Below are 27,559 nucleotides of genomic sequence, written 5' to 3'. Positions count from 1 at the left end.
CGACAATGTTCCTAGGGGATTTCTTTTTGCGATCTACTTGAGGAGGCGATTGATGGATTCTTTCAATTTCTATTTTGCCCTGTGGCTCTAGAATATCAGGGCAGTTCTCCTTGATAATTTCTTGAAAGATGATATTTAGGCTCTTTTTTTGATCATGGCTTTCAGGTAGTCCAATAATCTTTAAATGATCTCTCCTGGATCTATTTTCCAGGTCAGTGGTTTTTCCAATGAGATATTTCACATTGTCTTCCATTTTTTTTTTTAGGAGCAGTTAGCAAGTTTTATTTGGTGAAAGCAGAGAGCAAATAGGCCAAAGAGGACATATTTTATGGTGGGGGTTGGAAGTAAGGATGTTGGTAACCCTGAAAATGTAGTTAGTTGCTTCAGGGGCAAGAGGATGATTTTCACACTGAGAAAGTTAGGGGGTTCTTTGTGGAAAGAGGAGTTGGTCTCAGCCATTCAGCACCATCCGGACTAGCTCTTCATAGTTGATGCAACCGTTGCTGTCTTCATGCCCTGCCACCAACACTTCCACTTCTTCCTCTGTCATCTTCTCACCCAGGGTGATGAGGACGTGTTGTATTTCAGCCCCCATGACTGTGCCGTTCCCTTCCTTATCAAACATCTGAAGCCCTTCTACATAGTCTTCATATGTGCCCTGGTCCTTATTCTTTGCTACGGTCTGCAGCATTGGCAGAAAGTGTTCAAAGTCCAGCACCTTCACATTCATCTCATCACTCTTGGGATTCCCTAAGACCTTGAGCACCTCAGCATTGGTAGGATTCTGGCCCAGGGCTCGCATCACGTCCCCACACTGGCTGTATAAGATCTTTCCATCCCCTGTTCGGTCAAACAGCTGGAAGGCCTCCTTGAACTCTGCGGTCTGATCCTCCGTGAAGTCACACATCTTGGCCGTGCTGCTGCTCGCTCGCTCGCTCGTACTGCCGCCGCCGCTGCACTATGTAATGGCTCCGTCTCTCTCCACGGCTCCAATCTGTCCGCTTGTCTTCCATTTTTCATTCCTTTGGTTCTGTTTCATAATATCTTGATTTCTCATGAAGTCACTAGCTTCCACTTGCTCCAATCTAATTTTTAAGGTAGTATTTTCTTCAGTGGTCTTTTGGACCTCCTTTTCCATTTGGCTAATTCTGCCTTTCAAGGCATTCTTCTCCTCATTGGCTTTTTGGAGCTCTTTTGACGTTTGAGTTAGTCTATTTTTTAAGGTGTTGTTTTCTTCAGTATATTTTTCAGTATTTTTTTGGGTCTCCTTTAGCAAGTCATTGACTTGTTTTTCATGGTTTTCTTTCATCCTTCTCATTTCCCTTCCCAATTTTTCCTCTATTTCTCTAACTTGCTCTTCCAAATCCTTTTTGAGATCTTCCATGGCCTGGGACCAGTTCATGTTTTTCTTGGAGGCTTTTGTTGTAGGCTCTTTGACTTTGTTAACTTCTTCTGTTTGTATGTTTTGGTCTTCTTTGTCATCAAAGAAAGAATCCAAAGTCTGCGACTGAATCTGGGTGCATTTTCACTGCCTGGCCATATTCCCAGCCAACTAACTTGACCCTTGAGTTTTTCAGTGGGGTATGACTGCTTTTAGAGTTTAGAGAACTATGTTCCAAGCTTGGGTGGATGCGCTGCCACACCAGCACTCCTCCTTCCCCAAGAACCCCCAACCTGGACTGGACTTAGATCTTCAGCAGGCTCTGCACTCCTGCTCTGATCTGCCACTTAATTCCTCCCACCAGGTGGGCCTGGGGCCAGAAGTAACTGCAGCTGTAGTTCTGTAGCTGCTCCACCTCCACTGCCCCTGCGGCAATAGCCGAAGGCAAACTCCTTCCACTCTCGCAGCTTTTCCCACTAACCTTCTCTGTTGTCTTTGGCATTTGTGGGTTGAGAAGTCTGGTAACTGCTACAGCTCACTGATTCAAGGCACTAGGGCATGCTGCGCCCAGCTCCTTGTCTGGTTGGTCCACGCTGCTCACACTTGGCTCTGCTCCACTGTGCTCCTAGCTCCGTGCTGGATAGACCTAACCCAGAGACCATCCATGCCGTCCTGGGATGGAGCCCTGCTTCCCTCTGCTGTTTTGTGGGTTCTGCAGTTCTAGAATTGGTTCAGAGCCATTTTCTATAGATTTTTGGAGGGCCTCAGCAGGGAGCTCACACTAGTCCCTGCTTTCCAGGTGCCATCTTGGCTCCGCCTCCCTGGATCTGTTATCTCCTATGTGTATCTTTCTGTCTTAAGGGTGTTTCTTGTAAATAACATATTGTTCAATTTTGGTTTCTCATCCATTCTACCATCCATTTCTCTTTTATAAATGAGTTCATCCCATTTCTATTCCCCTTTATGATTACTAATTGTATATTTTCCTTTATCATATTTTCTTCTGTTTAGCCTTTTCTTCTTTGTTGTCCTATCCCTCCTCAAAAATCTGTTTTGCTTGTGATCATTGTTTCCTTGGCCCACCTTCCCTTTTAGTATCCCTCTTTTTTCTCATCCTCTTCCCCCTAAGATAGATTTCTGACCCAATTGATTGTGTTTGTCTATATGTACATTTGTGTACATGTATATATACTTACACACATATTTACATATACACCAAACATACAAACATACATACACATATGTATATATTTGTTCCACTTTGAACTTGTTCAGATGAGGATATAGTTTCAAGTGTTGCATTCTACCCCTCCCCCCCACTTCCCCCTCCACTATAAAAGCTCTTTCCTACTTCCAGGAGCCAAGATGGTGGAGCAAGCAGTAAATTGCTGTTATTCTTCTTTATTGACCTCTGTAAAAACCAGAAAATAGGAAAGAACCTGGAACAGAAGAACCAGTGGAAAGATAGGGCAGCCTATCTTTTTAGCCTGAGAAACTTGGAAGATCAGCAAGAAAGGTCCATCTCACTTGGGTAAAAGGGGAGTGCTTTCCAGGAAGCATCCCAGAAAGCTAGCAACAAGACTCACCTCAGCAAACCAGCAAGAGATCCTGAGCCCCAGGGCAGTGGAGAAGGCAAATGCCAATACCAGGACCCCCACATGCCATAGCACAGCCAGGGGAACAGGCAGACTCTAGCTCACATGCTCCTGTGCAGAAACCCCCATGGGCAAGTGTCTTCCAGTATCCAGACCTCCATGTGCTTTGGTGAAGGCCTGGGCAGGCAAGCATTCTCCAGTGCCCAGACCTCCACTCACTTCAGTGCAGTCTAGGGTGGGCAGATGTCCTCCAGAGACTAGACCCTCACATGCTTTGGTGTGACCATGGGGAAAAACAGAAAAAAACCCCACCTGGCCTCAGCATATGCTAGACGCTGCCACTAGGACCCTAGCTCAGGACCAGGAGAGCTGCCAGACCTCTACAGCCTCCAGCTGCCATCGCCTGAGGCCCCAGCACACAAAGTCAGTGACAAGACCCCTGGTTGCCACCACAAAAAGCCTGGAACTGCGACCCTGTGCTCCAGCAGGAGAGCTTAACTTTAAAAGCAATGAAATAAGGAAACATCCTGAACAAAAAGCAGAAATGGACAATGACCACAGATTCTTATTATGGGGACAGGGAAGATCAAAATAGAAACTCAGAAGAGGGCAAAATTGTCAATATACCTACGTGTGAAATCTCAAAGGGGCATATGATTTGGTCAAAGTCCCAAAAATCCTCCTTGGAAGAGCTCAAGAGGGATTTTAAAAGTGAAATAAGAGAGGTAGAAGAAAAATTGGGAGAAGAAAAGAGAGATATGCAAGAGAAAGTCAGCAGCTTGGAAAAGGAAGGACAAAAATTGACTTAAGAAAATAATTCCTTAAAAATTACAATAGGTCAAATGAAAAACAATCCACTGAAGAAAACAACTCCTTAAAAAAGCAAAATTGGCAAAATGGAAAAGGAGGTACAAGAATTCACTGAAAAAATCCACTTAAAAAATAGAATTGGCCAAATGGAAAACTGAAAGGTAACTGAAGAAAACAATTCTTTAAAAATTAGAATTGGGCAAGTGAAAGCTAATGATTCTATGAGACATCATAAATCAGTCAAACAATATCAAAAGAAAGAAAAACATAGAAGAAAATGTAAAATGCTTTATTGGAAAAACAACTGACCTGGGAAATAGACCCAAGAGAGATAATTTAAGAATTATTGGTCTACCTGAAAGCCATGATTAAACAAAGAGTCTGGACAGAATCTTTCATGAAATTATCAAGGAAAACTGCCCTTAAGGTCCTAGAGCCAGAGGATAAAATAGTTATTGGAAGAATCCACTGATTGTCTCCTGAAAGAGATCCCCAAATGAAAACTCCAAAGAATATTGTAGCCAAATCCCAGAATTGTCAGATCAAGGAGAAAATACTGCAAGAAACCAGAAAGAAACAATTTAAGTATCAGGATTACACAGGGCCTAGCACCTTCTACATTAATGATTGGAGGGCTTAGAATATGATATTCTGGAAGGCAAAGGAGCTTGGATTACAACCAAGACTCGACTACCCGGAAAAATTGAGCATAATCTTTCAGGTGAGGAGATGGACGTTCAATGAAATCAGAGACTTCCCAACTTTACTGATAAAAATACCAAAGCTGAACAAAAAATTGGATCTTCTAATACAAGACTCAAGAGAAACATAAAAAGGTAAACACGAAAAAAATGTCATTCAATAAGGGTAAGCCATTTACATTCCTACATAAGAAGATGATACCTGTAACTCTTGAGAACTCTATCTTTATTACAACATTTAAAAGGGGTATACATAGGCAGAGGGTGTGGGTATAAGTTGACTTTGATGTGATGATACAAAAAGAATTAGGGGGTGAAAAAAGGATTGTACTGGGAAAAGGAGAAAAGAGGAGGCAGAAAAGGGTATATTACATCACATGAAGAGGCACAAATACCTATTACAGCAGAGGGAAAGAAGGGAGGGAAGAAGTAGTATGGGAAAGGGGAAGGGAAAGGAAGTGGGGCTGATAGAAGGGAGGGCATATTGAGGGTGGTCAGAAGCAAAACACTAGTGAGGAGAGAAAGGAAGAAAGGAGATAGAAAAATATAAATGGGGGGAAACAGGATGGAAAGAAAGACACAGTTAGTAATCATAACTGTGAATGTGAATGGGATGAACTCTCCAATAAAACAGAAGCTGATAGCAGAGTGGATTTGAAACCATAATCCTACAATGTGCTGTTTAGAAGAAATACATCTGAAGCAGAGAGATACACACAGAGTAAATGTAAAAAAAATCTGGAGCAGAATATATTATGCTTCAGCTGAAGTAAAAAACAAAAGCAAGAGTAGCAATCCTGATCTCAGACAAAGCAAAAACAAAAATAGATCTAATTAAAAGAGATAAGGAAGGAAATTACATGTTGCTAAAAGGTACCATAGACAATGAAGTAATATCAATGCTAAAGATATATGCACCAAGTGGTATTGCATTCATATTCTTAGAGGAAAGGTTAAGGAAGTCACAGGAAGAAACAGGCAGCAAAACTATAGTGGAGGATCTACCCTCCCACCTTCCCGAACTAGATAAATCTGACCACAAAATAAAAAAGAAAGAAATTAAGGAGGTGAATAGAATTTTAGAAAAGCCAGATACAATTTTCTGGAGAAAATTGAATGGGGGTAGAAAAGAATATGCCTTTACCTCAGCAGTACATGACACCTATACAAAAATTGACCATGTATGAGGGCATAAAAACCTCACAATCCAGAGCAGAAAGACAGAAATATTAAATGTATTCATTTCGGATCATGACACAATAAAAATTACATGTAATAAAAGACCATAGAATGATAGACTAATAATTGATTGGACACTAAACAATCTAATCCTAAAGAATGAGTGGGTCAAACAACAAATCATAGAAAGAATCAATAACTTCATCCAAGAGAATGACAATAATGAGACAACATACCAAAATTTATGGGATGCAGCCAAAGTAGTTCTTAGGGGAAATTTTATCTCTCTCAATGCTTACATGAATACAATATAGAAAGAGATCAATGGGCATGCAACTAAAAAAGCTAGAAAATCAACAAATTAAAAATCCCCAATTAAATACCAAATTAGAAATTCTGAAAATTGAAGGAGAGATCAATAAAATGGAAATTAAGAAAACTACTGACCTAATAAATAAAACTAAGAGCTGGTTTTATGAAAAAACCAATAAAATAGATAAACCTTTTGGATAACTTGGTTAAAAAAAGAGAGAATAAAAACAAATTTCCAGTATTAAAAATGAAAAGGGTGAAGTCACCACCAATGAAGATGAAGTTAAAACAATAATTAGGAGGTATTTTGTCCAACTGAATGCCTACAGATGTGACAATCTGAGTGAAATGGATGAATATTTATAAAAATATAAATTGGCCAGACTAGTGGAAGAGGAAATAAAACACTTAAATAGCCTCATTTCAGAAAAATAAATTGAACAAGGCATCAAAGAACTCCCTAAGAAAAAATCTCCAGGGCCAGATGGATTTACAAGTGAATTCTGCCAAACATTTAAAGAACAATTAACTTTAACACTATATAAATTATTTGGAAAAATAGGCAGAGTGCTACCAAATTTTTTTATGATAGAAATATGGTGCTGATACCTAAAGCAGGAAGAGTCAAAACAGAAAAAGAAAATTGTAGACCAATTTCCCCAATGAATATAGATGCAAAAATTTAAGATAAAATATTAGCAAAGAGATTATAGCAACTCATCATGAGGACAATACACCATGACCAGGTAGGATTTATACCAGGAATACAAGTCTGGTTCAATATTAAGAAAGCTATCAGCATAATTGATGATATCAATAACAAAATTTACAGAAATCATGATTATCTCAACAGATGCATAAAAAGCTTTTGGCACAATATAACACCCATTTCTATTAAAAACACTAGAAAGCATAAGAATAAATTGAGTGTTCCTTAAAATGATAAGTAGCATCTATCTAAAACCATCAAAAAGTATTATATGTAATGAGGGTAAGCTAGAAACATTTCCAATAAAATCAAGGGTGAAACAAGGTGTAAAGGCAAGCAAAGTGGGACTTTTTGTCGTTTTTTCTTTTGGAGTGCTTCTTAGCACTAAGGCAACCAAGTGCCTTTAACTGAGTGTTGCCTTTGTAGGAAGGCCCACACCCTTTTGCTAATTAGGTCATGAGAGGTGTGAAGCCCTGGAGATGTGTGAAGCCCTGGGGAGGTGTGAAGCCCTCAGGCCCTGAAAAAGGGTGTATATACTCTGAGTTTAGCATTTTGTTTGGGGCTCACTTATTGGAGGAGTGTTGGTGTGGAGACTCTGGGTAGCCATTAAGGAGTCCTGTGGCTTTGAAAAACCCAGATATTGGTGCTTCTCTCTTTGGTAACTGTGTATATATTGCTATGGTCAGACAGATAGAAGCTTGTCTGTTGATTTGGGTTATTTTGCTCTGTTTATGATTACAGCTTGTCATTTCTGTTTGCATTTGCTCTGAAGTTCAGGGTGCTGACTTTTCCCCCTGAACTAAGTGAATGATTTATGTATGTTTAATTAAAGTGAGATTGTTAACCCTTTAAAGTTGCTTTCCTTAGAAAAGCAGGTCAAGGAACCTGTGCTAGCAGCCCTTCTGTATGCTGGTGTTATTGTTCTTACACTCCTACAGCAGCTGCTAGCAACACTGTTGTTACAGAAGGATGTCCATTATTACCATTGTTATTCAATATTGTACTAGCAATTTTAGCTTTAGCAATAAGGAAAGAAAAAGAATTTGAAGGAATTAGAATACACAATGAAGAAATAAAATTATCACACTTTGTAGATGATATTATGGTATACTTAGAGAATCCTAGAGAAGCAAGCAAAATGCTACATGAAATAATTAACCACTTTAACAGAGTTGCAGGATATAAAATAAACCCACATAAATAATCAGAATTTCTGAATCTTACCAAGAAAGCCCAGCAGCAAGAGATAGAAAGTGAAATTCCAATTAAAGTAATTGTAGACAATATAAAACACTTGGGAGTCTACATGCCTAGACATATCCAGGAACTATATGAACACAATCACAAAATAATTTTCACACAAATGAAATCAGATCTAAATAATTGGGAAAAGATCAGTTGCTCATGGCAACAATGTGATACCCACAGCCAATGCTGGTATAGTTCTGAATCATAAAATATAACAGACTCTCTTCGTTGAATGTGAAACCAAAACATTTATTCAAAAACCAGAAAGCCAAATACCAACAGCAGAAAGCCAAATCCATCATAGCAACAAAGAAATTATATACATTATCAATGCAAGGGGCATTGACATCCCCAAGCCTTCCCTCTGCTAGGGTCTTCCCACAAAAGAATACCCTCAAGCAAAATCACTCCCTGGTTCTCAGTCATGCTAGCTGCTGTTCTGTGTCCCTTTTTCTTCCAGTTCTGACTGCTCTGTCTCACCTTCTCTCAGCTCTGCTCCACCCTCTCTGCTCCATCCCTTCCTGCTCCACCCATTCAGCAAGCTCCTCCCCCCACAGGTTCATGTGACTCAGACTTCCATCTGACTCAGACAGGGCACATGGGCCCATTAATATGAGGGAAAGATCTTCAAATTGTATTAACAAATACATTAACAATACACATGGGTAGGCTGAGTTAGCATAATAAAAATGACAATCCTAATTTACTCATTCGGGGCCATACCAATTAAATTCCCCAAAAATATTTTACAGAACTAGAAAAAATAATAACAAGAATCATCTGAAGAACAAAAGTCCAGAATCTCAAGGGAATTAATGAAAAGAAATGCAAGGGAAGGTAGCTTAGCTGTACCCGATCTAAAAGTGCATTATAAAACAGCAACATCAAAACTATTTGCCTAAGAAAAAGAGTGGTGGATCACAAGACACAGTGGTCAGTGACTATAGTAATCTACTGTTTGATAAACCCAAATACTCCAGCTTCTGGGAAAAGAACTCACTATTTGGCAAAAACTGCTGGGAAAACTGGAAAAGTAGTACGGCAGAAACTAGACATAGACCAGGCCTCCACAACCTGCGGCCTGCCAAAGGATTTCAGGATGCCTGCGAAAATTGTAGAGGGCTGCAGCTTGTGCAGGTCTGGCATAGACCAACATCTTATACATATATGAAGATTAAGTCAAAATGGGTACATGATTTAGACACCAAGGGTGATAATATAAGCAATTTAGAAGGGCAAGGAATAGTTTACCTGTTAGATCTATGGAGAAGGGAAGAATTTATGACCAAACAAGAAATAGAGAACATTATGAAATGCAAAATGGATCATTTTAATTACCTTATATTAAAAAAGTTTTTGCACAAACAAGCCAGTGCAACCAAGATTAGAAGGGGAGCAGAAAGCTGAGAATCAATTTTTACAGATCTAAGACAATTCCAAAAGACTCATCATGGAAAATGCTATCCGTATCAAGAGAAAAAACTATGTGGTCTATATACAGATTGAAGCATACTATTTTCTCTTCTTGTTTTGTTTTTCCTTTCTCATGGTTTTTTCCTTTTGTTCTGACTCTTATTTTACAATACAACTAATGTGGAAATATATTTAATATGATTATACATGTATAGCCTATATTGTATTGCCAATTTTCTTGGGGATAGGAGAGGGGAAGGAAGGAGGAAAGTTTACAATTCAAAATTTTAATATGATTATACATGTATAGCCTATATCATATTGCTAATTTTCTTGGGGAGAGGAGAGGGGAAGGAAGGAGGAAAGTTTACAATTCAAAAGTTTATAAAAATGAATGTTGAAAACTAAAACAATTTAATTAACAAATTAATTTAAATTCTTTTTTTTAAGAACAAAACATGCTAGATTGTCCCTTTTCCAATTCTGGTAAGGCTAACTAGATCAGTCTAATACTGTGGGCTGGATTTCCACAAGATATTAAACACAATTTCTCATAATATTCTTAGGAATAAGATGGAAAGATTTGAGCTAATTTGTAATAAATAGAAATGGAACCAAAAAACCCCCACCAAAATGCTTTCTTGCACAAAACTTCTTCCTGTGCAAAACTCTTTCATGTGCAAGGTAATTTTCTCCATTCTTCATTTTTCTTCCCCCTTCTCCTAGTGCATCCATCTTTCTCAGTCCTTCATTATTTTGGCATCATCTCAGCATAATAATATCAGGCCTATGTCATTTGTCTATTTAGACATCTTATAGCATATAATGATAAATTTCTTAGGAGTTACATCTATCATCTTCCCATATAAACAATTTAATCTTTTAAGTCCGTTATGATTTCTCTTTCATTTTCACCTTTTTATGCTTCTCTTAAGTCTTGTGTTTGAATGTCATTTTAAAAATTTAGCTCTTGTCTTTTCATTAGGAATGCTTGAATGTCCATTTTGTCCCCTGAAGGATTATTCTCAGTTTTTATGGATAGGTTGTTCAAGATTGTAATCCTAGCTCTTTTCCTTTCTAGAATATCATATGCTCTTTTAAGGAGGAAGCTGCTAAATATTGGTTTATCCTGACTGGCTCCACTATATGTGAGTTGTTTCTTTCTGCTTGCTTGTAATATTTTCTCCTTGACCTGACAACTGTAGAATTTGGCTATGATATTTCTGGAAGTTTCCATTTTGGAATCTTTTTCAGTACATGATCAGTGGATTCTTTCAATGTCTATTTTACCCTCTACTTCTAAGATAGGAGAGCAATTTTCCTTTATAATTTCGTGCAATATGACATATAGATTCTTTTTTTTGACCATGGCTTTCAGGTATTCCAATGATTCTCCAATTATTTCTCTTCAATTCTATTGTCCAGGTTAGTTGGTTTTACCAAAAGATGCTTCACATTTTCTTCTATTTTTTTCCTTATTTTGACATTGTTTCTTGTTTCTTGATGTCTCATGGGGTCATTGGCTTCTATTTCCCCATTTCTAATTTTTAAGGAATTATTTTCTTCATTGAGGTTTTGTTTCTCTTTTGCATTTGTCCAGTTCTCCTTTTTAAGGAGTTTTTTTCTTCAGTACAGTTTTGTGCCTCTTTTACCATTAGGCCAAATCTATTTTTAAAATTTTATTTTCTTCAGCATATTTTCTCCTCTTTTACCAAGATGTTTAATTCATTTTTCACAATTTGCATCATTTTCATTTCTTTTCCCAATTTTTCCTCTGCCAGTCATCTCTTTCATTAGCTCTTCCAACCTGTACACAGGTGATCAAAGGTATCGGGTTGTCTTCTCACTGGATTCAAGCAACAGTGGGATTCAGCAGCCTTCTGGGTGTCTGAGCAGCTATTTTTAAGGACCACACTAGTCACTTCTTGGTATGTGGAAGGGGCTAGAAAAGGTGCCCCAATATTTGACTTCTTCACTTAACCTAACCTTGGCCTGTTTACTGTGGCAGATGAGGATCCAATCCTGTGGTCAAAACAAAAAATGTATGATATTCCTGGAAGTTTCCATTTTGTGAAGATGATTCCACTTACCATTGGTACATGGAATGTATGCATGCTTATGGACAATAAGCAATATGATAGACCTGAAAGATGAACAGATCTCATTGTGAGATAATTCACCTCATCCAGATAGCAGTCCTGAATGAAACAAAGCTGGCAAATGAAGATCAGCTTACTAAAGTCACAGCAGGATACAGAGTTTTCTGGTGTGGCCACAGTGATAGGGAGCTGGTAGGTTTCACAATCAAGTCTAATCTAGTCAACAAACTTGTATGCCTCCCAAAAGGAGTGAACAACAGAGTCATGATGAGATTGCCACTTACAGGAAAGTGCCATGCCAACATCATCAATGCATATGTTTCCACCATGACAAACCCTGATGAGGTCAAGGAAAATTTTATTAAGACCTGGAGACCCTCATCATTAATGTGCCTAAAGAGGACAATAATAATTGTAATTCAGGATGTTTAATGCTAGATTAGGCACAGATCATTAGAGATGGCAGCAAGCCCTTGGGAGGAATGGAGTCAGAAGCAGCAATAGTAACAGTCACTTACTACTAAAGACCTGTGCATCTCATGACCTTCTCATCACTGCCTTCACACTGTCTTCCATTTACCTAAATGCAATAAAACTTCTTGGATGCATCCTTGCAGCAAACATTGGCATTTGATATACTGTGTCATGGTAAGGAGAAGAGACAGACAGGTTGTGAGAATGATTGTGATGCAGAGTGATGGACTGATCATAGATTTATCTTTTTCAAGCTAAATATTCTCATTCAACAACAGTGGCAGATGGAAGGCAAGATAACTGCAAGAAAACTCAATATCAATAGATTAGAGCCCTTCTCCCTGTGTGAACTTTATGTTAAAGTTGAGCTCTGCTTACTTGGGGGTAGGGAGGCACTGTTCCAAGTTTCAGACTTTTTCTGCTGCTATTTTCAGAGCTAATTTAGAGGGTCTGTTAAGTTTTTGACACTTCTAATGTGGTGTGATTGGGGGAAGGTGTGATTACTGCTCTCCTGGTCTGATCTCTGGTCTTTACCCAGGAAAAGGGTCCCTGGTGTCCTATAGTGGCAAATGCTAGTGCTCCTCTTGATCCTAGAACTGCATCAAGAGCCTCTAGTTCCCTGCAGCTGCACCCACTCCTCTCTGCCCTGGAACATGACTCTGAACTATATGTCAGCACTGCAGTTGCCAAAAACTACCCAGTCCTGCACCCAGTTCTTGCTCAGGGTCCACTAATAATCTATTATGAGTTGTCTCCTTACTGTCTCTGGGATGAGAGTTCCTGAAGTTGCTTCTGTCACAGCCACCTCAAAGGCCCATTGTTGGTGTTGTCACAGTGTGCACTCCGAGCTGGCTCTCACCCTGGTGTCAAAGATATCTCCTTTCAACCTCTAATTTGTTTTAGGCTGGAAATTATCTCTCTCATCCCAATACTTTGTTGGCTGTGCTATCCAGAATTCAATTTGACTTGTTATTTTAAAGTTGCAGAGTGGAATGTTGGGAGGGTTTGGCTGCTTGCTGCCTCTACTGTTCCATCTTGACTTCTCCCAGGGCTTTTTCTATGTATAAATAATTAAGAATTACATTAAAACAGAATTATATTCTGTGCTTAATAGTCAGTCTTTGGTGTTTATATCTGTGAACAGACTTTTGTATGTCATTTTCTTTGAAATTTATGGATTTTTGCATTGCATATCAAAAACAGTCGACAATTAAAGATATTCCTGAGAAAGAAAAAAAAAAGCAAAACTGTCTGCCAGGACCCCTTCCAAACTACTGTGTGGGATGAAAGACCCTCACCAATTATAAAAAAAATAATTTTTAATAAAGAGCCATTTCAGGGTGGGAACAGAAATAAATTTTATTCAGTTCTTGTGAGAAAAGGGCATCCTCTGCCAGAATGGAACTAGCAGGAGGAGGCAGGGTACAAGGGACAAAGCATCAATAAATATACTCCTAACGCAAGAAAATCCCACCCGCCTCTGTCCCTTCTCACCGTTGGCTGGGAGGTGGGCTTACAATCTGAAATAAAGAACCAGGAAATAAAGCACAAAAAAAAATCCAACTCCCACTTCCCCTAGTTAATAATTACTGCTGAGGTGGCATCTATAAATCTATAGAAGGAGAATAAGGTAAGGGGAGGGGGAGACCCTCTCCTTTCTCTTACAGTAAAGGAAAGCAGGTAACAGTGACCCTATTCTTATTTGGTAAACCTTTAGACCAGAACCTAAAGAAAGAACAAAAACTTCAGGGAAAAGAAAAAGACATTCTTGAAGGCTGAGTAATCAGATTCTCATGGACTCAAACTTATCGCATTTCCCTTTTCTCTGAATATTGATTCTCAAACATTTTATGTATATATATATATATATATATATATATACATTGGCCTTGCAGGTGGTTGGGTTTAGGCAGAAGTCATTACATGTCTGAAGCTGAAAGATACCTTTTGTTCAACCTATTTATAACATGTCTGTTATACCATGAAATGCAAATGTGCTTGCTTTCCTAATGGCTACATTATCCCTTTTTCACAAAGAGGTGCTACATGTAAACACTCTTAGAGTACTCCCCCTTCCACCACCCTAAGCTCAAAGGGTTATTGGTCTCATACAGGATTCAAATTTTAGACTAAGAGAAAATAAAAAGAATATATCTGTGAGCTATGAGAATTAAAAAAAATTAGAAAAATCTTAATACAGCTCTTTCAGTGGCAGATTTGAGAAATCTGTTCTTGGTCAAACAGCCTCACTTACAGACTCAAATGATTGACATTTTTGATGGTCACAAGTCCAGGGGTTGTCTGGAGCCTGCTGGAATGAGCTAGAGAGAGCTGGGGACTTTTGCATTTACATCTTCAAAACAGGCAAACTCTATAAATCAGGCCCTGATTTCTTATTTCATTGATTATCTAAGGAAAATGATGAAGAAAATGTTAAAAATACAGATTAAGCTTAAAAGTGTGTTGTGTATACCAAGGAAAATTAATGTTGGCTGCTCCCAGCCAAAACATTTATTAAAACACAATTTAATTAAATTACTGTAAAGAAATTTTTCATTTGACCATTTTTTTCTCCTCCAGTCTCTCTGACACAAGGGGAACATTTGAGGAAGAAGTTGTGTACTGAGAACTCAAGCCAACCAGGGCCCGAACAATGACCAAATAGGGCTCAGTCTAGGACCTATTGTTTGCTAATCAATGAGAGTAAGAGTGACTTGGAGTTAAAAAAAATCAGAGATTAAAATTTACATTCCCTTTGGGCAGAGCACCAGCAGGTAAGGGTGTGGTACCCTATGTAGACAGAAGGAAGGGAAAGAGGAGAGAGAAAAAGAAAGAGAGAGAGAGAGAGAGAGAGACAGAAAGAGAGAGAGACAGAGAGAGAGAGAGAGAGAATTGGGGGGAGAGGTAAAATGGCTAGTTGGAGGAAAGGGTGGGGAGAAAGTACAGGTCTTGTCTCACAGGAGGCTGAGGTTTCACAGCAATGTTTATTTTTTTTCTTGGTTTCCTTTGTGCTTCAGGCCTTTATCTTTCTGACTACTCTCTATGATTTCCCTCTGTTCTTTACTATGCTCAGTTTTGTGTATGGAAGTAATGACAGTGAACAATTTGCTGTGATCTCTGCCACATAAATAGTTCCTTCTCTTCAGGGCCTTTCTGTTCTCAGCTATATGGAGGGAATGATAGACCTGAAATTTCTCCTCAGTGCAAAAATTGAGAAATAAAAACATCTTGAGAAATAAAGGGCTGATTTGTAGGCTTGCTTGCAAAAATTGTGCTCATTCTCTCAACTTCTCTGACTTTTCGCACAGGATTGTTTCTGTCTCAAAGGCATTTTCATGAGGTCACTTTAGACCCGGCTTACAATAAACTGATTTTTTTTTCCTGCCTCTATAGCCAATTTCAGTAAACTTGCTCTGTCCACGCATATAATTTTTTACTTAATTGTTTTCTTTTATTCTGAACTTAAAAAGCAAAAAAAAAAAAAAGTTTCCATATGACAAAAGAACATAAAAGAGAATTGTATAAGAAATCATGAATTCCATGCTTCTAGTTTTTTTTTAAATGTAATAAATTCCACATGTTACTTTCTTGCTTGTTTCATGCTTAATTTCCTCCTGTTCACTGTTGTGTATTTAAACAATTTCAGACTCCCTTTTTTTGATATCACCGTAGTTAACTCAACTGCTTTCCCAACCCTCATCCTCATGGAAAACTGAAGGGAAAAAGAAAAACAGTTTTTAACAAATAAGCATAGTCGAGAAAAATTCATCTGCACCAGTAGTTATGTCCACAAATGTATGTCGCTTTCTAAATTTTGAGTCTATCACCTGTCTGTCATGAGCTGATAACATGCTTGACCAGTCAGTGCAATGATGTATTCTTTCAAAGTTTGTTTCTTTTTTCTCAACAATACAATTGTATTTGTATAAATTATAGTGCTTGTTATGCTAACTTCACTCTGAATCAATTCATATATTCAGTATTCTTTGAAATGCTGTCTTCCATCATTTCATAGGATACTAAGTGGCATATGAATACTGTGTAGAACTTGGGGTCAGAGAAACATGAGTTCAAATGTGGCCTCAAATACTTGCTAGCTGTAACCCATTTCCATTGAATGGTGGACTATTGGCTTAATGAAAATTCTGACAATCCTATCTGAAATAAAAACTCAGAACAATAACAATTTAGAGTCCTGTAACAACAATGTTGCTAGCAGTTGCCATGGGTGTGTAAGACCAACAACAGCACACAGGAGGGCTGCCAACACAGGTTCTTTGATCTGCTTTTCTAATGAAAGCAACTTTAAGGGGTTAACAATCCCAGTTTAATTAAACATACATATATCATTCACTTAGTTCAGGAGGGAAAGATCAGCCCTCTGAACTTCAGGGCAAATACAAACAAATTACAAACATCAACAGACAGACCTTGTCTGATTCAGATCACAATTCAGTTACCAGAGAAGCATCAACAACTGTGTTAGAAAGCCGGGGTGGGGGTGTGGGTTCAAGGGCTTGCCTGGAGTCTTGTCACCCACATTCTTTCAATGAGTGTACCCTAAAAGTCAAACACTAACCTTCCAGTACATATACCCTGTTCAGGACCCTGAGGGCTCCAGGCTCACCATCTAGGGTGTGAGAAATCACTAATGCCAGTGTGGGAAAGCCCCAACCACTAACATCACGTCATATACAATTCAGTGACTCTAGATTGTCTCAGTGCTGAGAAACACTCCCAGACAAAAGATCCTACTTTACCTGCCCCATTCAAACCAAGGCCAGACTCATTAAAGGCACGAGAAGAACAGCAAAAACCCCTGCCCTGATTACCATTACAAGTCCCAAGAGATTTTACCTGAAATAGCAAAATTTCACCAATTTCACTAGCTTAGGGATAGGTTATTATTTTCCTCATGCTGCAGTAACAGTAACATTAAGCACATTTAAGCACATTTTACTTGTCCTTCATGTATAAATTAAAAATAATCACATTCTGAGATTTCATACATACAGTAAATACGTGAGATAGTAGACTAAAAATACCAGAAAAATGTTGGCTACTGTAAGTCTCTAAACTAACAGATATTTGTGTTACTTATTAACCTTTAGGGCAGAAAAGAAATCTTTGAATCTAAGGTCCTTTGTTACAAAGTCAGCTCAAAGATATAACTTCAAAGAGAGGATTATGGGAAGAAGGCATGGAAGAAAATTCCATACTCTCAAGATTTTCCTTCACAAGAAAGATAAAACTGTGAGTGCTAAAAATAAATAAGAGGAGTGCAAAAAGGGGTCCTCCTGGGACAATCAGAGAAGATCTGAAGAAAAATCCTAGGAAGAGGTTTAGTCTTTGTGAAAAGTAGACACCTCCCAGCTAGGGATGGCTTAAACAAGTGGCAAGCCCTGGGGTTAGCCAGGTTGGGAGGCTGCCTTGGCCTCAGCCACAGGAACTTTTACCCCAGGACAGTTAAGGATAGTTGAGGGTACCTCTGCTGACAAGGAACACCAGACCCAGCTGTACTGCAGAGATGTGGCAGAAGGCAAGAAGGAACCAACACATGCCCAGTGAGTGCAGAAGCAGTGGGAATGTGGGACACATGCAGGAGGCTGGAGGTATTAGAATGGGTTAAAGGTCAGAGAGGTGAGCTGAAGCAGGATCTGATGCCAAGGCATCATCCTTCATACCCCAGGACTAGAGATGATTACAAAAAATTAAGCTATTACAAAAAAATGCATAGGCAAAGGAGAAAGAATCCAACCTGGGCAAGGGGAAGCCGGAGAAGTCATAACAGATCAAGAAATAATTAAACAAAATATAAAGAATAAAAAAAAAATAGAAGAGAATGTGAAACATCTCATAAGAAAAACTGATGTTTAGTGCCATATCAGTTAAACTACCAAAAATGATTTTATAGAGCTAGGAAAAATAATAATCAAATTCTTCTGGAAGAACAAAGGTCCAGAATATCAAGGGAATAAGCTAAAAGAAATGCTAGAGAAAGTGGCCTAGCCATACCAGATCTTAAACTGTATTATAAAGCAGCAGTAATTAAAACTACTTGGTACTGGCTAAGAAATAGAGTGGTGGATCAGTGGAACAGGTTAGGTACACAAGACACAGTAGTCAATGACTGTAGTAGTCCACTCTTTGATAAACCCAAAGAGTCCAACTTTTGGGATAAGAACTCACTATTTCACAAAAACTGTTGGGAAAACTGGAAAATAGTATGGCAGAAACTGGGCATAGACCAATATCTCACACCATATGCCAAAATAAAGTCCAAATGGGTACATGATTTAGATATAAAGGCTGATATTATGAGCAATCTGGGAGAGCAAGGAATAGTTTACCTGTCAGATTTCTGGAGATGGGAAGAATTTATGACCAAACAAGAAATAGAGAACATTATGAAATGCAAAATGGATAATTTTAATTACATTAAATTGAAAAGTTTTTGTACAAACAAAGCCAATGCAACCAAGATTTGGAGGGAATCAGAAAATTGGGAAAGAATTTTTACAACCAGTGTCTCTGATAAGGCTGCATTTCTAAAATATACAGAGAACTGAGTCAAATTTATAAGAATACAAGTCATTCCCCAATTGAAAAATGGTCAAAGGATATGAACAGGTGGCTTTCAGAGGAAGAAATTAAAGATATCATAGTCATATGAAAAAATGCTCTAAATCACTATTGATTAGAGAAATGCAAATGAACATTAATGCACTGTTGGTAGAGATGTGAACTGATCCAGCCATTCTGGAGAGCAATTTGGAACTTTGCTCAAAGTGCTATAAAAATGTGCATACCCTTTGACACAGCAATACCACTTCTAGGGCTGTATCCTGAAGAACTATTGTGGTACATGAGTGTAATAGAATACTATTGTGCTGTAAGAAATGAGGAGCAGACAGACTTCATAATAACCTGGAATAACCTCATATGATTTGATGCTGAGTGAGGGGAGCAGACTAGGAGAGCATTATACACTATTAGAGAAACATGGTATCTCTGATGACTAACTTTGATTGACTTGGCTCTTCTCAACAATACAAGGTTCTAAGACAACTCCAAATGACTCATGATGTAAAAAGCTATCCGCATCCAGAGAAAGAATTACAGAGTCAGAATGCAGATTGAGGCAAACTATTTGCTCTCTCTTTTGTTTTTGTTTTTTCCTTGTTTCTGTTTTGTTTTTTCTTGTGATTCATTCCATTGGTTATAGTTCTTCTTTACAAATTGACTATTGTGAAAACACGTTTAGTGTGAAGGTTTATGTAGAGCCTATATCTGATTGCAGGCTGTCTTGGGTGGGGAGGGGGGAGGAGAGGAAGGGGGAGAAAATTTGAAACTTAAAAACCTGAGGACCTGAATGTTGTGAACTAAAACTATAAATAAACAAATTAATAAAAAGAATAAAAAAAGAAAAACTGACTACTTGAAAGCAGTGATCAAAAAAAAAATCTTGATACAATAATATAAGAAATAATTAAGGAAAATTGTCCTGAAGCATTAGAACAAGAGGGGAAAGTAGAAATAGAAAAAAGTCCATCAATCACTACCTGAAAGAGATCCTTTGAGGAAAACCCACAGGAATATTATAGTCAAATTCTGAAACCCCCAGCTCAAGGATAAAATATTATCAACAACAAGAAAAAACAATTTAAATATGGCAGTGCCATAATGAGAATCACACAAGACCTAGTGATAGCAACACTAAAAGACTACAAGTCTTGGAACACTATATATTGAAGAGCAAAAGAACTGAGCTTCCAGCCTAAAATATTATACACAGCAAAGCTAAGAATAATCCTGAATGAAAACAATGGACATTTAATGAATTGTCAGACTTTCATGACTTTGTTAATAGATTAGATCAATAGAAGATTTGACGTACAAGAGCCAAGAGAAAGATACAAGGTACATACCAAAGACCAATTACAAGGGACTCAGGACAGACTGTTTACTTTTTAATGTATGTAAAATGTAAAACGTATGTCTAAGATTGTTATTAGTAATTATTATAATTGCTCATAAAAAATTATGATGCCCCATGTGTCATAAGTTCATAAAAAAGTTTGGAGTAGACCTGAGCATGATATGACTTCAAAAAGTAAAACTGTTCAGGACCAGCTAAAAAGAGTAAGTATACAAATAAGTTGTGAGAGGAAGAACCTGAAACAAAGGAATTAGATAGGGGAGGTGGGCTGGTAGTTCTGGAACCCTACTTTCATGGGGAATAGGTTCAAGAGGTAACAATACATACATATTTAGAAAAGTATAAAAGTCTTCCAAATTTAGAAAGAAATAAAATGCTTAGGGGATAAGGATAGGGGAGAGAATAGGGAAGAGTTCTATAGAGGGGAGGGCGAGGGAATAGGTTAAAAGGGGATATAGAAAGGTGTTTAGATTTATGGGAATGGGAGGACAAGTGAGGGATTGTTGGAGGGGTAGGTTAAGTAGTGGGAAGGCAAGGTGCTGGATAGAAGTAAATTAGAGGAGTTAGGAGGGATAAGAAATAAGACATACGCACAAACACAAAACACAAAGATTAGGAGTAGACTATTTTAGGGGAAGCATATGTTTACATATGTATGTATGTATATATGTATATACATGTATATGTGTATGTATATATTAATACTTCTATATAAATTATCCATGCTTAATTGTAGCCTGGGGACAATAGAGGAGGAAGTGGGAGAAAAAGAACAAAGTAAAAAGTGTACAGCAGAGAACAAAAGAAAACCTACAAGGAAGCAAAGAAAAGATGGACAACTTTTAACACAACGTGTAGTAGTTAATATATAGGCCTTCTTGAAATGGAAATTTATTGCTATGTATTTTGAATCCTCTCTTACATTCTGCTATGCACATGACATGTTTTTTCCTTTTCTTGTCATATTTAAGTTTTAATATTTTAAGTTTATAATGGTTGTTTTTCTTTTGTTATTATATATTTAAGTTTTAATATTCAAGTCTAGAATAAAAAGATATAACTTCAGTATGTAGTATTTATTAATAAATATAATTTCATAATTTTCATAATGATAGTCAAATAATTTATCTGATAAAATTCACTCTTTACTATTTGCAAACTTATAAGTCCTCCAATTTCATTGGGAGTGGTCCCAGTTTCTCCAACTTCATTACTTTAGAAATTACAACATAATTTCAACAGCTTTCTTTAGTTTATAAGATCTTACTATACCCAAATAGAAAGTCCCAAAGAATCTCACAAAGACAACTTAAGAGGTCTCTGCTACTTATATTTTCTCCAAATGGTAAGTTATTACTATTATCCATTTTGGAAAAAAAATACCCAACTAAATATTGAAGCATTTTCAAACATTGTGTGACCAGCTAATTCATAATCTAACTACATCTAGAAAAGATAAGTTAATTTTCTAATGATATAATTGCAACACTCTTTGGGTATCATTTTTCAAATTAACAGCATTGCTTATACAATGGATTCCTCCAAATCACAATATAAGAAAAATTAGAAGCTTAAAAATAACATGAACAATATTATGGATTTTAAAAATATAACATAAAATTTTTTGCCAGTCAAATATCAATTCATTTGAATGCATTTCCAAATTCTCTTGTATAAAAAAATCACCATTTTTCTATTTGATATTCCAATCAGTTTCAAAATCCAGTATAGAGTAATTACACTTAATTAATATAATAATAATAATAATAATAACTAACAAATAGAATTTATTATGTGCCAGGCACTATGCTAAGCACTTAACAAATATTATTTAATTTAGTCCTCACAACAACCTTGGAAGGTAGTGTTAGTATCATTTCATTTTACAGACAAGGAAATGGAAGCAAAGGAAGTGACTTGCTTAAGATTACACAGGTAATACATTTCTGAGACTGAATTTCACCTCAGGTTTGCCTTAATGCCAAATATAAACGTATTTGCTGCAATTATCCTAATAAGAGAACACAACTCACTGTAAATGAGACCACATTGTGATTTAATTTCAGCAAAAACTTCAACCAAATTCAATCTGGATTTATAACCACAAATTGATAACATTCCAAATCTCAGTTTTCCTAAGGGCTATCGGCTGCCGGCTCCTTCAATTTTAGAGCCCACTGTTTTCAGTTAGCTCACTTTCAAAGATTCATGGTAGAATTCTCCATTTCCCATCCCCCTCATTTTGAATCCTATGAGGCTCTAAGAATTGGGGTATGCCCTTCTAATGGTCCTGTTAGGATAGATTTTTAGTATGCTATATTCATATAATTTCGTGCTGCCAATTTATTTCTGTAATTTCCATTTGGTAAATGTTATAACACTATAGAATATTGTCTGACTGAAACTGTCAACAAACATCCCTCCAAAAAGTTTCTTATATTCTTATCTCAGTGGAATAAAAAACCTTCTCAAACCTCCTTTCAAAACTCCAGACCCTTGACTTCAAACTCCTTTATTCATGGTCACTGCAAACAGACTCCAACTTTCTTTTAACTTTGCACTCATTCTTCTCTTCTCTACTTACTTAAACCTTCTCTCTTGCATTATTTTTTTTTCCTTCCAGTGGACTTTAAAGCCTTCCAACTTCAAAACTAACTTTTAAAAAAGTGCTCTAATTCTTCATTTTTCTTTACCTTAACTACTTTTCTTTCATGAATCCTAACTGTCTGCTTGCCTGCATCCTCTCCTCCCGCAGTTCTGAAAGCCCTTGCAGTTCTCAGAGCCCTTCCAGTTCTCTCTGTCTCTGTGTCTCTTCCAGTTCTCCATCTCTGACAGCTATCCCTCTACTCTGAATAGTCTTCTTCTTCTTTTTCTTGTTCTTCTTGTTCTTGTTCTTGTTCTTCATCTTCTTTTTCTTGTTCTTCTTGTTCCTGTTCTTCTTTTTTTCCTTCCTTTTCTTCTTGTTCTCTCTTCTTTCTTGTTCTTGTTCTTGTTCTTGTTCTTGTTCTTGTTCTTCTTCTTCTTGTTCTTGTTCTTCTTGTTCTTGTTCTTCTTGTTCTTGTTCTTCTTGTTCTTCTTCTTGTTCTTCTTGTTCTTGTTCTTCTTGTTCTTGTTCTTCTTCTTGTTGTTCTTGTTCTTCTTGTTCTTGTTCTTCTTGTTCTTGTTGTTGTTGTTGTTGTTGTTGTTGTTGTTGTTCTTCTTCTTCTTCTTCTTCTAATTCTTCTTCCCATTGAAGCACTTTCAGCCCCACAGCTCTCTAGTCTTCACTGTCCACAGCTCTCTAGTCTCCACAGTTCTCTAGTCTGAGCTTAATGGCTACCTACAGGATATATATGTACACCCTATGCAGGCCTGGGGCTTAGCACCTAATAGCAAAAAGGTATGGGCCTTCCTACAAATAGGCCTCTCCTAATCAGCAAGGTGCTGAGTGTGCTTTATATGCTGGGATTCCCCTGGGATGGTTTGGGACCCAGAGGGAGGGTGGAGTTGTCTATGGTGGGGGGTGGGGAAGTGCTGTGGACCCCAAGCACCCACCCTGTTGGCTTTTTCTAAACATAGCACAGGGAAGTTGGGTGGTGGCCCAGGCACTTCAGCGGCTTCGCCTTCTGGCCCAGGTAGTGGCTCTCCAGGAAGTCACAGAGGTGTGATTCCCCTTGCCTCCAGCCCAGGGCATGCAGCTTCAGGAGAGCCTGGTTCAGGGCAGCCTGCATAGCATCCAAGTTGAGGCCCCATTCCTCTTGGGCAGGTTTCTGCATAGCCTGGAGGAGGATACAGTCCCCACACTGGTTGTGGAGCAGCATGAAGTGTTCTGTGCCCTCTTGTTTGTCCTTCACCAGCTCATGTGAAAAACCTGACACCCTAGGCAGGGCAACATCATCCCAATTGAAATAGAAACCTAAGGACAGGTAGGAGTAGGAGGCCTGCTGGTACAGTTTGGCCAGGTGGTTGACAGAGGCCTTGGCTTCTGAAAAGAAGTTTTTAGAATGTTGGATTACATTCTACTCAATCTCTCCTGTACAGATTACTTTATGCAATACCATTGCGATACCTTTACTTTTTGGTGATGGGGGGGATTTTCTTCATATTTTTATTATTTATTTAATGTTTTTAGTTTTCAACATTGATTTCCACAAGATTTTGAGTTACAAATATTCTCCCCATTTCTACCCTCCCTCCACTCCAAGATGTCATATATTCTGATTGCCCCTTTCCCCAGTCTGCCCTCTTTTCTGTCACCCCACTTCCCCCTACCCTTATTCCCTTTCCCCTTACTTTCTTCTAGGGCAAGATAGATTTCTATAACCATTGCCTGTATATCTTATTTCCCAGTTGCAGGTAAAAACAACCCTTTTTTGAGCTTCTGTTTTTGGAACTTTGAGTTCCAAATTCTCTCCCTTCTTCCTTCCCCACCAACCCTCCTTGAGAAGGCAAGCAATTCAACACAGGCCAGACATGTATCGTTATGCAAAACACTTCCATAATAGCCATGTTATGAAAGACTAACTATATTTCCCTCCATCCTATCTTGTCCCCCTTTATTCAATATTCTCCCTTGACCCTGTCCCTTTTCAAAAGTATTTGCTTTTGATTACCTCCTGCCCCTATCTGCCCTCCTTTCTATTGTCCCCCCTTTTTTATCTCCTTCCTCCTTCTTTCCTGTGGGGTAAGATACCCAGTTGAGTGTGTATGTTATTCCCTCCTCAGGTCAAATCTGATGAGAGCAAGATTCATTCATTCCCTCTCACCTGCCCCCTCTTCCCTTCCTACAGAACTGATTTTTCTTGCCACTTTTATGTGAGATAATTTGCTCCACTCTATCTCTCCCTTTCTCCTTCTCCCAATATATTCCTCTTTCACTCCTTAATTTTATTTTATTTTTATTTTTTAGATATTATCCCTTCATATTCAACTCACCAGGTGCCCTCTGTCTATATGTATATTCCCTTCAACTACCCTAATATTGAGAAAGGTCTCATGAGTTACAAATTTCATCTTTCCATGTAGGAATGTAAACAAAATGGTTCAACTTATAGTAAGTCCCCTATGATATCTCTTTCCTGTTTACGTTTTCATGCTTCTCTTGATTCTTGTATTTGAAAGTCAGATTTTCTATTCAGCTCTGGTCTTTTCATCAAGAATGCTTGAAAGTCCTCTATTTCATTGAAAATCCATATTTTGCCTTGGAGTATTATATTCAGTTTTTCTGGGTAGTTGATTCTTGGTTTTAATCCTAGCTCTTTTGACCTCTGTAATATCATATTCCAAGCCCGTCAATCCCTTAAGGTAGAAGCTGCTAGATCCTGTCTTATCCTGATTGTGTTTCCACAATACTCAAATTGTTTCTTTCTGGCTGCTTGCAATATTTTCTCCTTGACCTGGGAACTCTGGAATTTGGCTACAATATTCCTAGGAGTTTTCCTTTTGGGATCTTTTTCAAGAGGTGATCGGTGGATTCTTTCAATTTCTACTTTACTTTCTGGTTCTAGACTATGAGGTCAGTTTTGCTTGATAATTTCTTGAAAAATGATATCTAGGCTCTTTTTTTGATCATGGCTTTCAGGTAGTCCAATAATTTTAAAATTCTCTCTCCTGGATCTATTTTCCAGGTCAGTGATTTTTCCAATGAGATACTTCACACTGTCTTCCCTTTTTTCATTCTTTTGGTTCTGTTTTATCATTTCTTGATTTCTTATCTTTATAAGATAAGAAATTTTCACTAGCTTCACTTGCTCCAATATAATTTTTAAGGTAGTATTTTCTTCAGTGGTCTTTTGGACCTCCTTTTCTGTTTGGCTAATTCTGCCTTTTGAGGCATCCATGTCATTGGCTTTTTGGAGCTCTTTTGCCATTTGAGTTAGTCTATTTTTAAGGTGTTATTTTCTTCAGTATTTTTTTTTGGGGGGGTCTCCTTTAGCAAGTCATTGACTTGTTTTTCATGGTTTTCTCACATCACTCTCATTTCTCTTCCCAAATTTTCCTCTACTTCTCTAACTTGCTTTTGCCTGAGGCCAGTTCATGTTTTTCTTGGAGGCTTTTGATGTAGGTTCCTTGGCTTTGTTGATTTCTTCTGGCTGTATGTTTTGGTCTTCTTTGTCACCAAAGAAAGATTCCAAAGTCTGAGTCTGAATCTGAGACCATTTTCACTGCCTGGCCGTTTTCCCAGCCAACTTACTTGACCCTTGAGTTTTTTAGTGGGGTATGACTGCTTGTAGAGTATAGAGTACTTTGTCCTAAGCTTGAAGGGCTGTGCTGTTGTTTTCAGAGCTCTTTCTATACAGCAAGCTCTGCCACATCAGTACTACTCCTCTCCCAAGAACTGCCAACCTGAACTGGACTCAGATCTAAGCTGGTTCTGTATTCCCGCTCAGATCTGCCACTTATTTCCTCCCACCAGGTGGGCCTGGGGCTGGAAGCAACTGCAGCTGTAGCTTTGGAAGCAGCCTCAGAGCTACATCACCTCAGCTGACCCCTGGGATGGTGGCTGAACTGGGAACTCCTTTCACTCTGAGCCAGCAGCTTTTCCCACTAACCTTCTCTGTTGTCTTTGGTGTTTGTGGGTTGAGAAGTCTGGTAACTTTCATAGCTCACCGATTCAGGGTGCTAGGGCCTATTCCACCTGGCTCCTGGTCTGTATTAGGAGGGCAGAGTTTATAATCTCAAAGAGGATCATAAACATGTCTGAAACGTTCGGAACCGCCGGATATAAGAAACTCTCAAAGTAGAAGGCAGAAGAATCAAAACATTTATTTAGGCTCCACAGTAACCAACCCATGAACCAGCAACCCCATTTTGATATATTGATCAAAAGCTTCCAGGCCCAATAAGTACGCCTTGAAAGAGTAACCAGGAGGCTACAGAGAAGCATGATTGCGTAAAGCAAAATCATGTTTCCCCCTCTATGGTAATAAGATTCCCCACTGGCCTGAAGTCTGTGTTCAGCTTCCTCCCGTAGGTCAGCTCTGCTACTGGCAGCTCCTGCTTCAGCTGTGTCTGTAACTGTCGCTGTAACTGTCGCTGTAACTGTCTCTGGCTCCAACCGGAAAAGGAAAAGAGAATCTTCAAGCTGTCCTCTCCCCTCTTATAGAGTTTTTTAACATCATCAAGCACCGCCTGAACGACCAGGGCCGATTGGTTCTTGACTTGGCCCCTCCCCCTAGTGTAGCCGTTAACACCTCCCCTCAGCCAGCCCCATGACTCATCACACAGGAAGTTGTCTGGTCCTGCCCCGGAAGAGCAAGCCCCAGCATCCAGGGAAGCTCAACGAAGCGAGCTGAGTCATTCAAAGAAAACAAAGGCCATTCTGGCTACACTCCACCCCTCACAATGTTCTAGGATGCACAATCCAATCATAATTCAAATTAAATTATATATCCTAGAACATTGTGATTCAATTATACAGGAAACTAAAACATATCATTCACAATAAAGCAAAACATATCATTCAGTGACATTCCCAAATATTGGTTTACGATTCAAATGTGATCCACCCCTAGGTCCCAGCAAGATAATCTCTTCAATCAATCATCCCCAAAATAATTATTAATAATTCAAATGTCCACCCCTAAATCCTTGTATCCATTACATAGGATCAATAATATCATAACAATAAAACAACACAGCAAGGATAACACAAAATAAGTAAACAGAACACTATCATCATTTCCACCCCCCTTGAACGATTGGGCTCAAAATCTTGGGG

At 38.3% G+C, this 27,559-nt stretch overlaps 2 protein-coding genes across 2 annotated transcripts in view; both read right to left on the bottom strand.

Moving 5' to 3' along the window:
- Positions 1-252: 252 nt before the first annotated feature.
- On the bottom strand, positions 253-929 carry LOC118841747 (myosin light polypeptide 6-like). Its single transcript, XM_036749338.1, has one exon. The coding sequence runs from the start codon at positions 905-907 to the stop codon at positions 452-454; it is 456 nt and encodes a 151-aa protein (XP_036605233.1). The 5' UTR covers positions 908-929; the 3' UTR covers positions 253-451.
- A 22,479-nt stretch (positions 930-23,408) lies between these two features.
- Positions 23,409-27,559, bottom strand: part of LOC118842015 (ferritin light chain-like) — a 35,097-nt gene continuing 30,946 nt past the window's right edge. Inside the window, exon 2 of the mRNA XM_036749711.1 lies at positions 23,409-23,824. Coding sequence (XP_036605606.1) covers positions 23,409-23,824 — 416 coding nt within the window. The remainder of the gene's footprint in view (positions 23,825-27,559) is intronic.

This window comes from Trichosurus vulpecula, chromosome 3 (genome assembly GCF_011100635.1).
Source record: "Trichosurus vulpecula isolate mTriVul1 chromosome 3, mTriVul1.pri, whole genome shotgun sequence".
Classification (NCBI taxonomy): domain Eukaryota; kingdom Metazoa; phylum Chordata; class Mammalia; order Diprotodontia; family Phalangeridae; genus Trichosurus; species Trichosurus vulpecula.
Note: the sequence above shows the minus strand (reverse complement) of the source record. Positions and strands in the feature narration are given on the sequence as shown.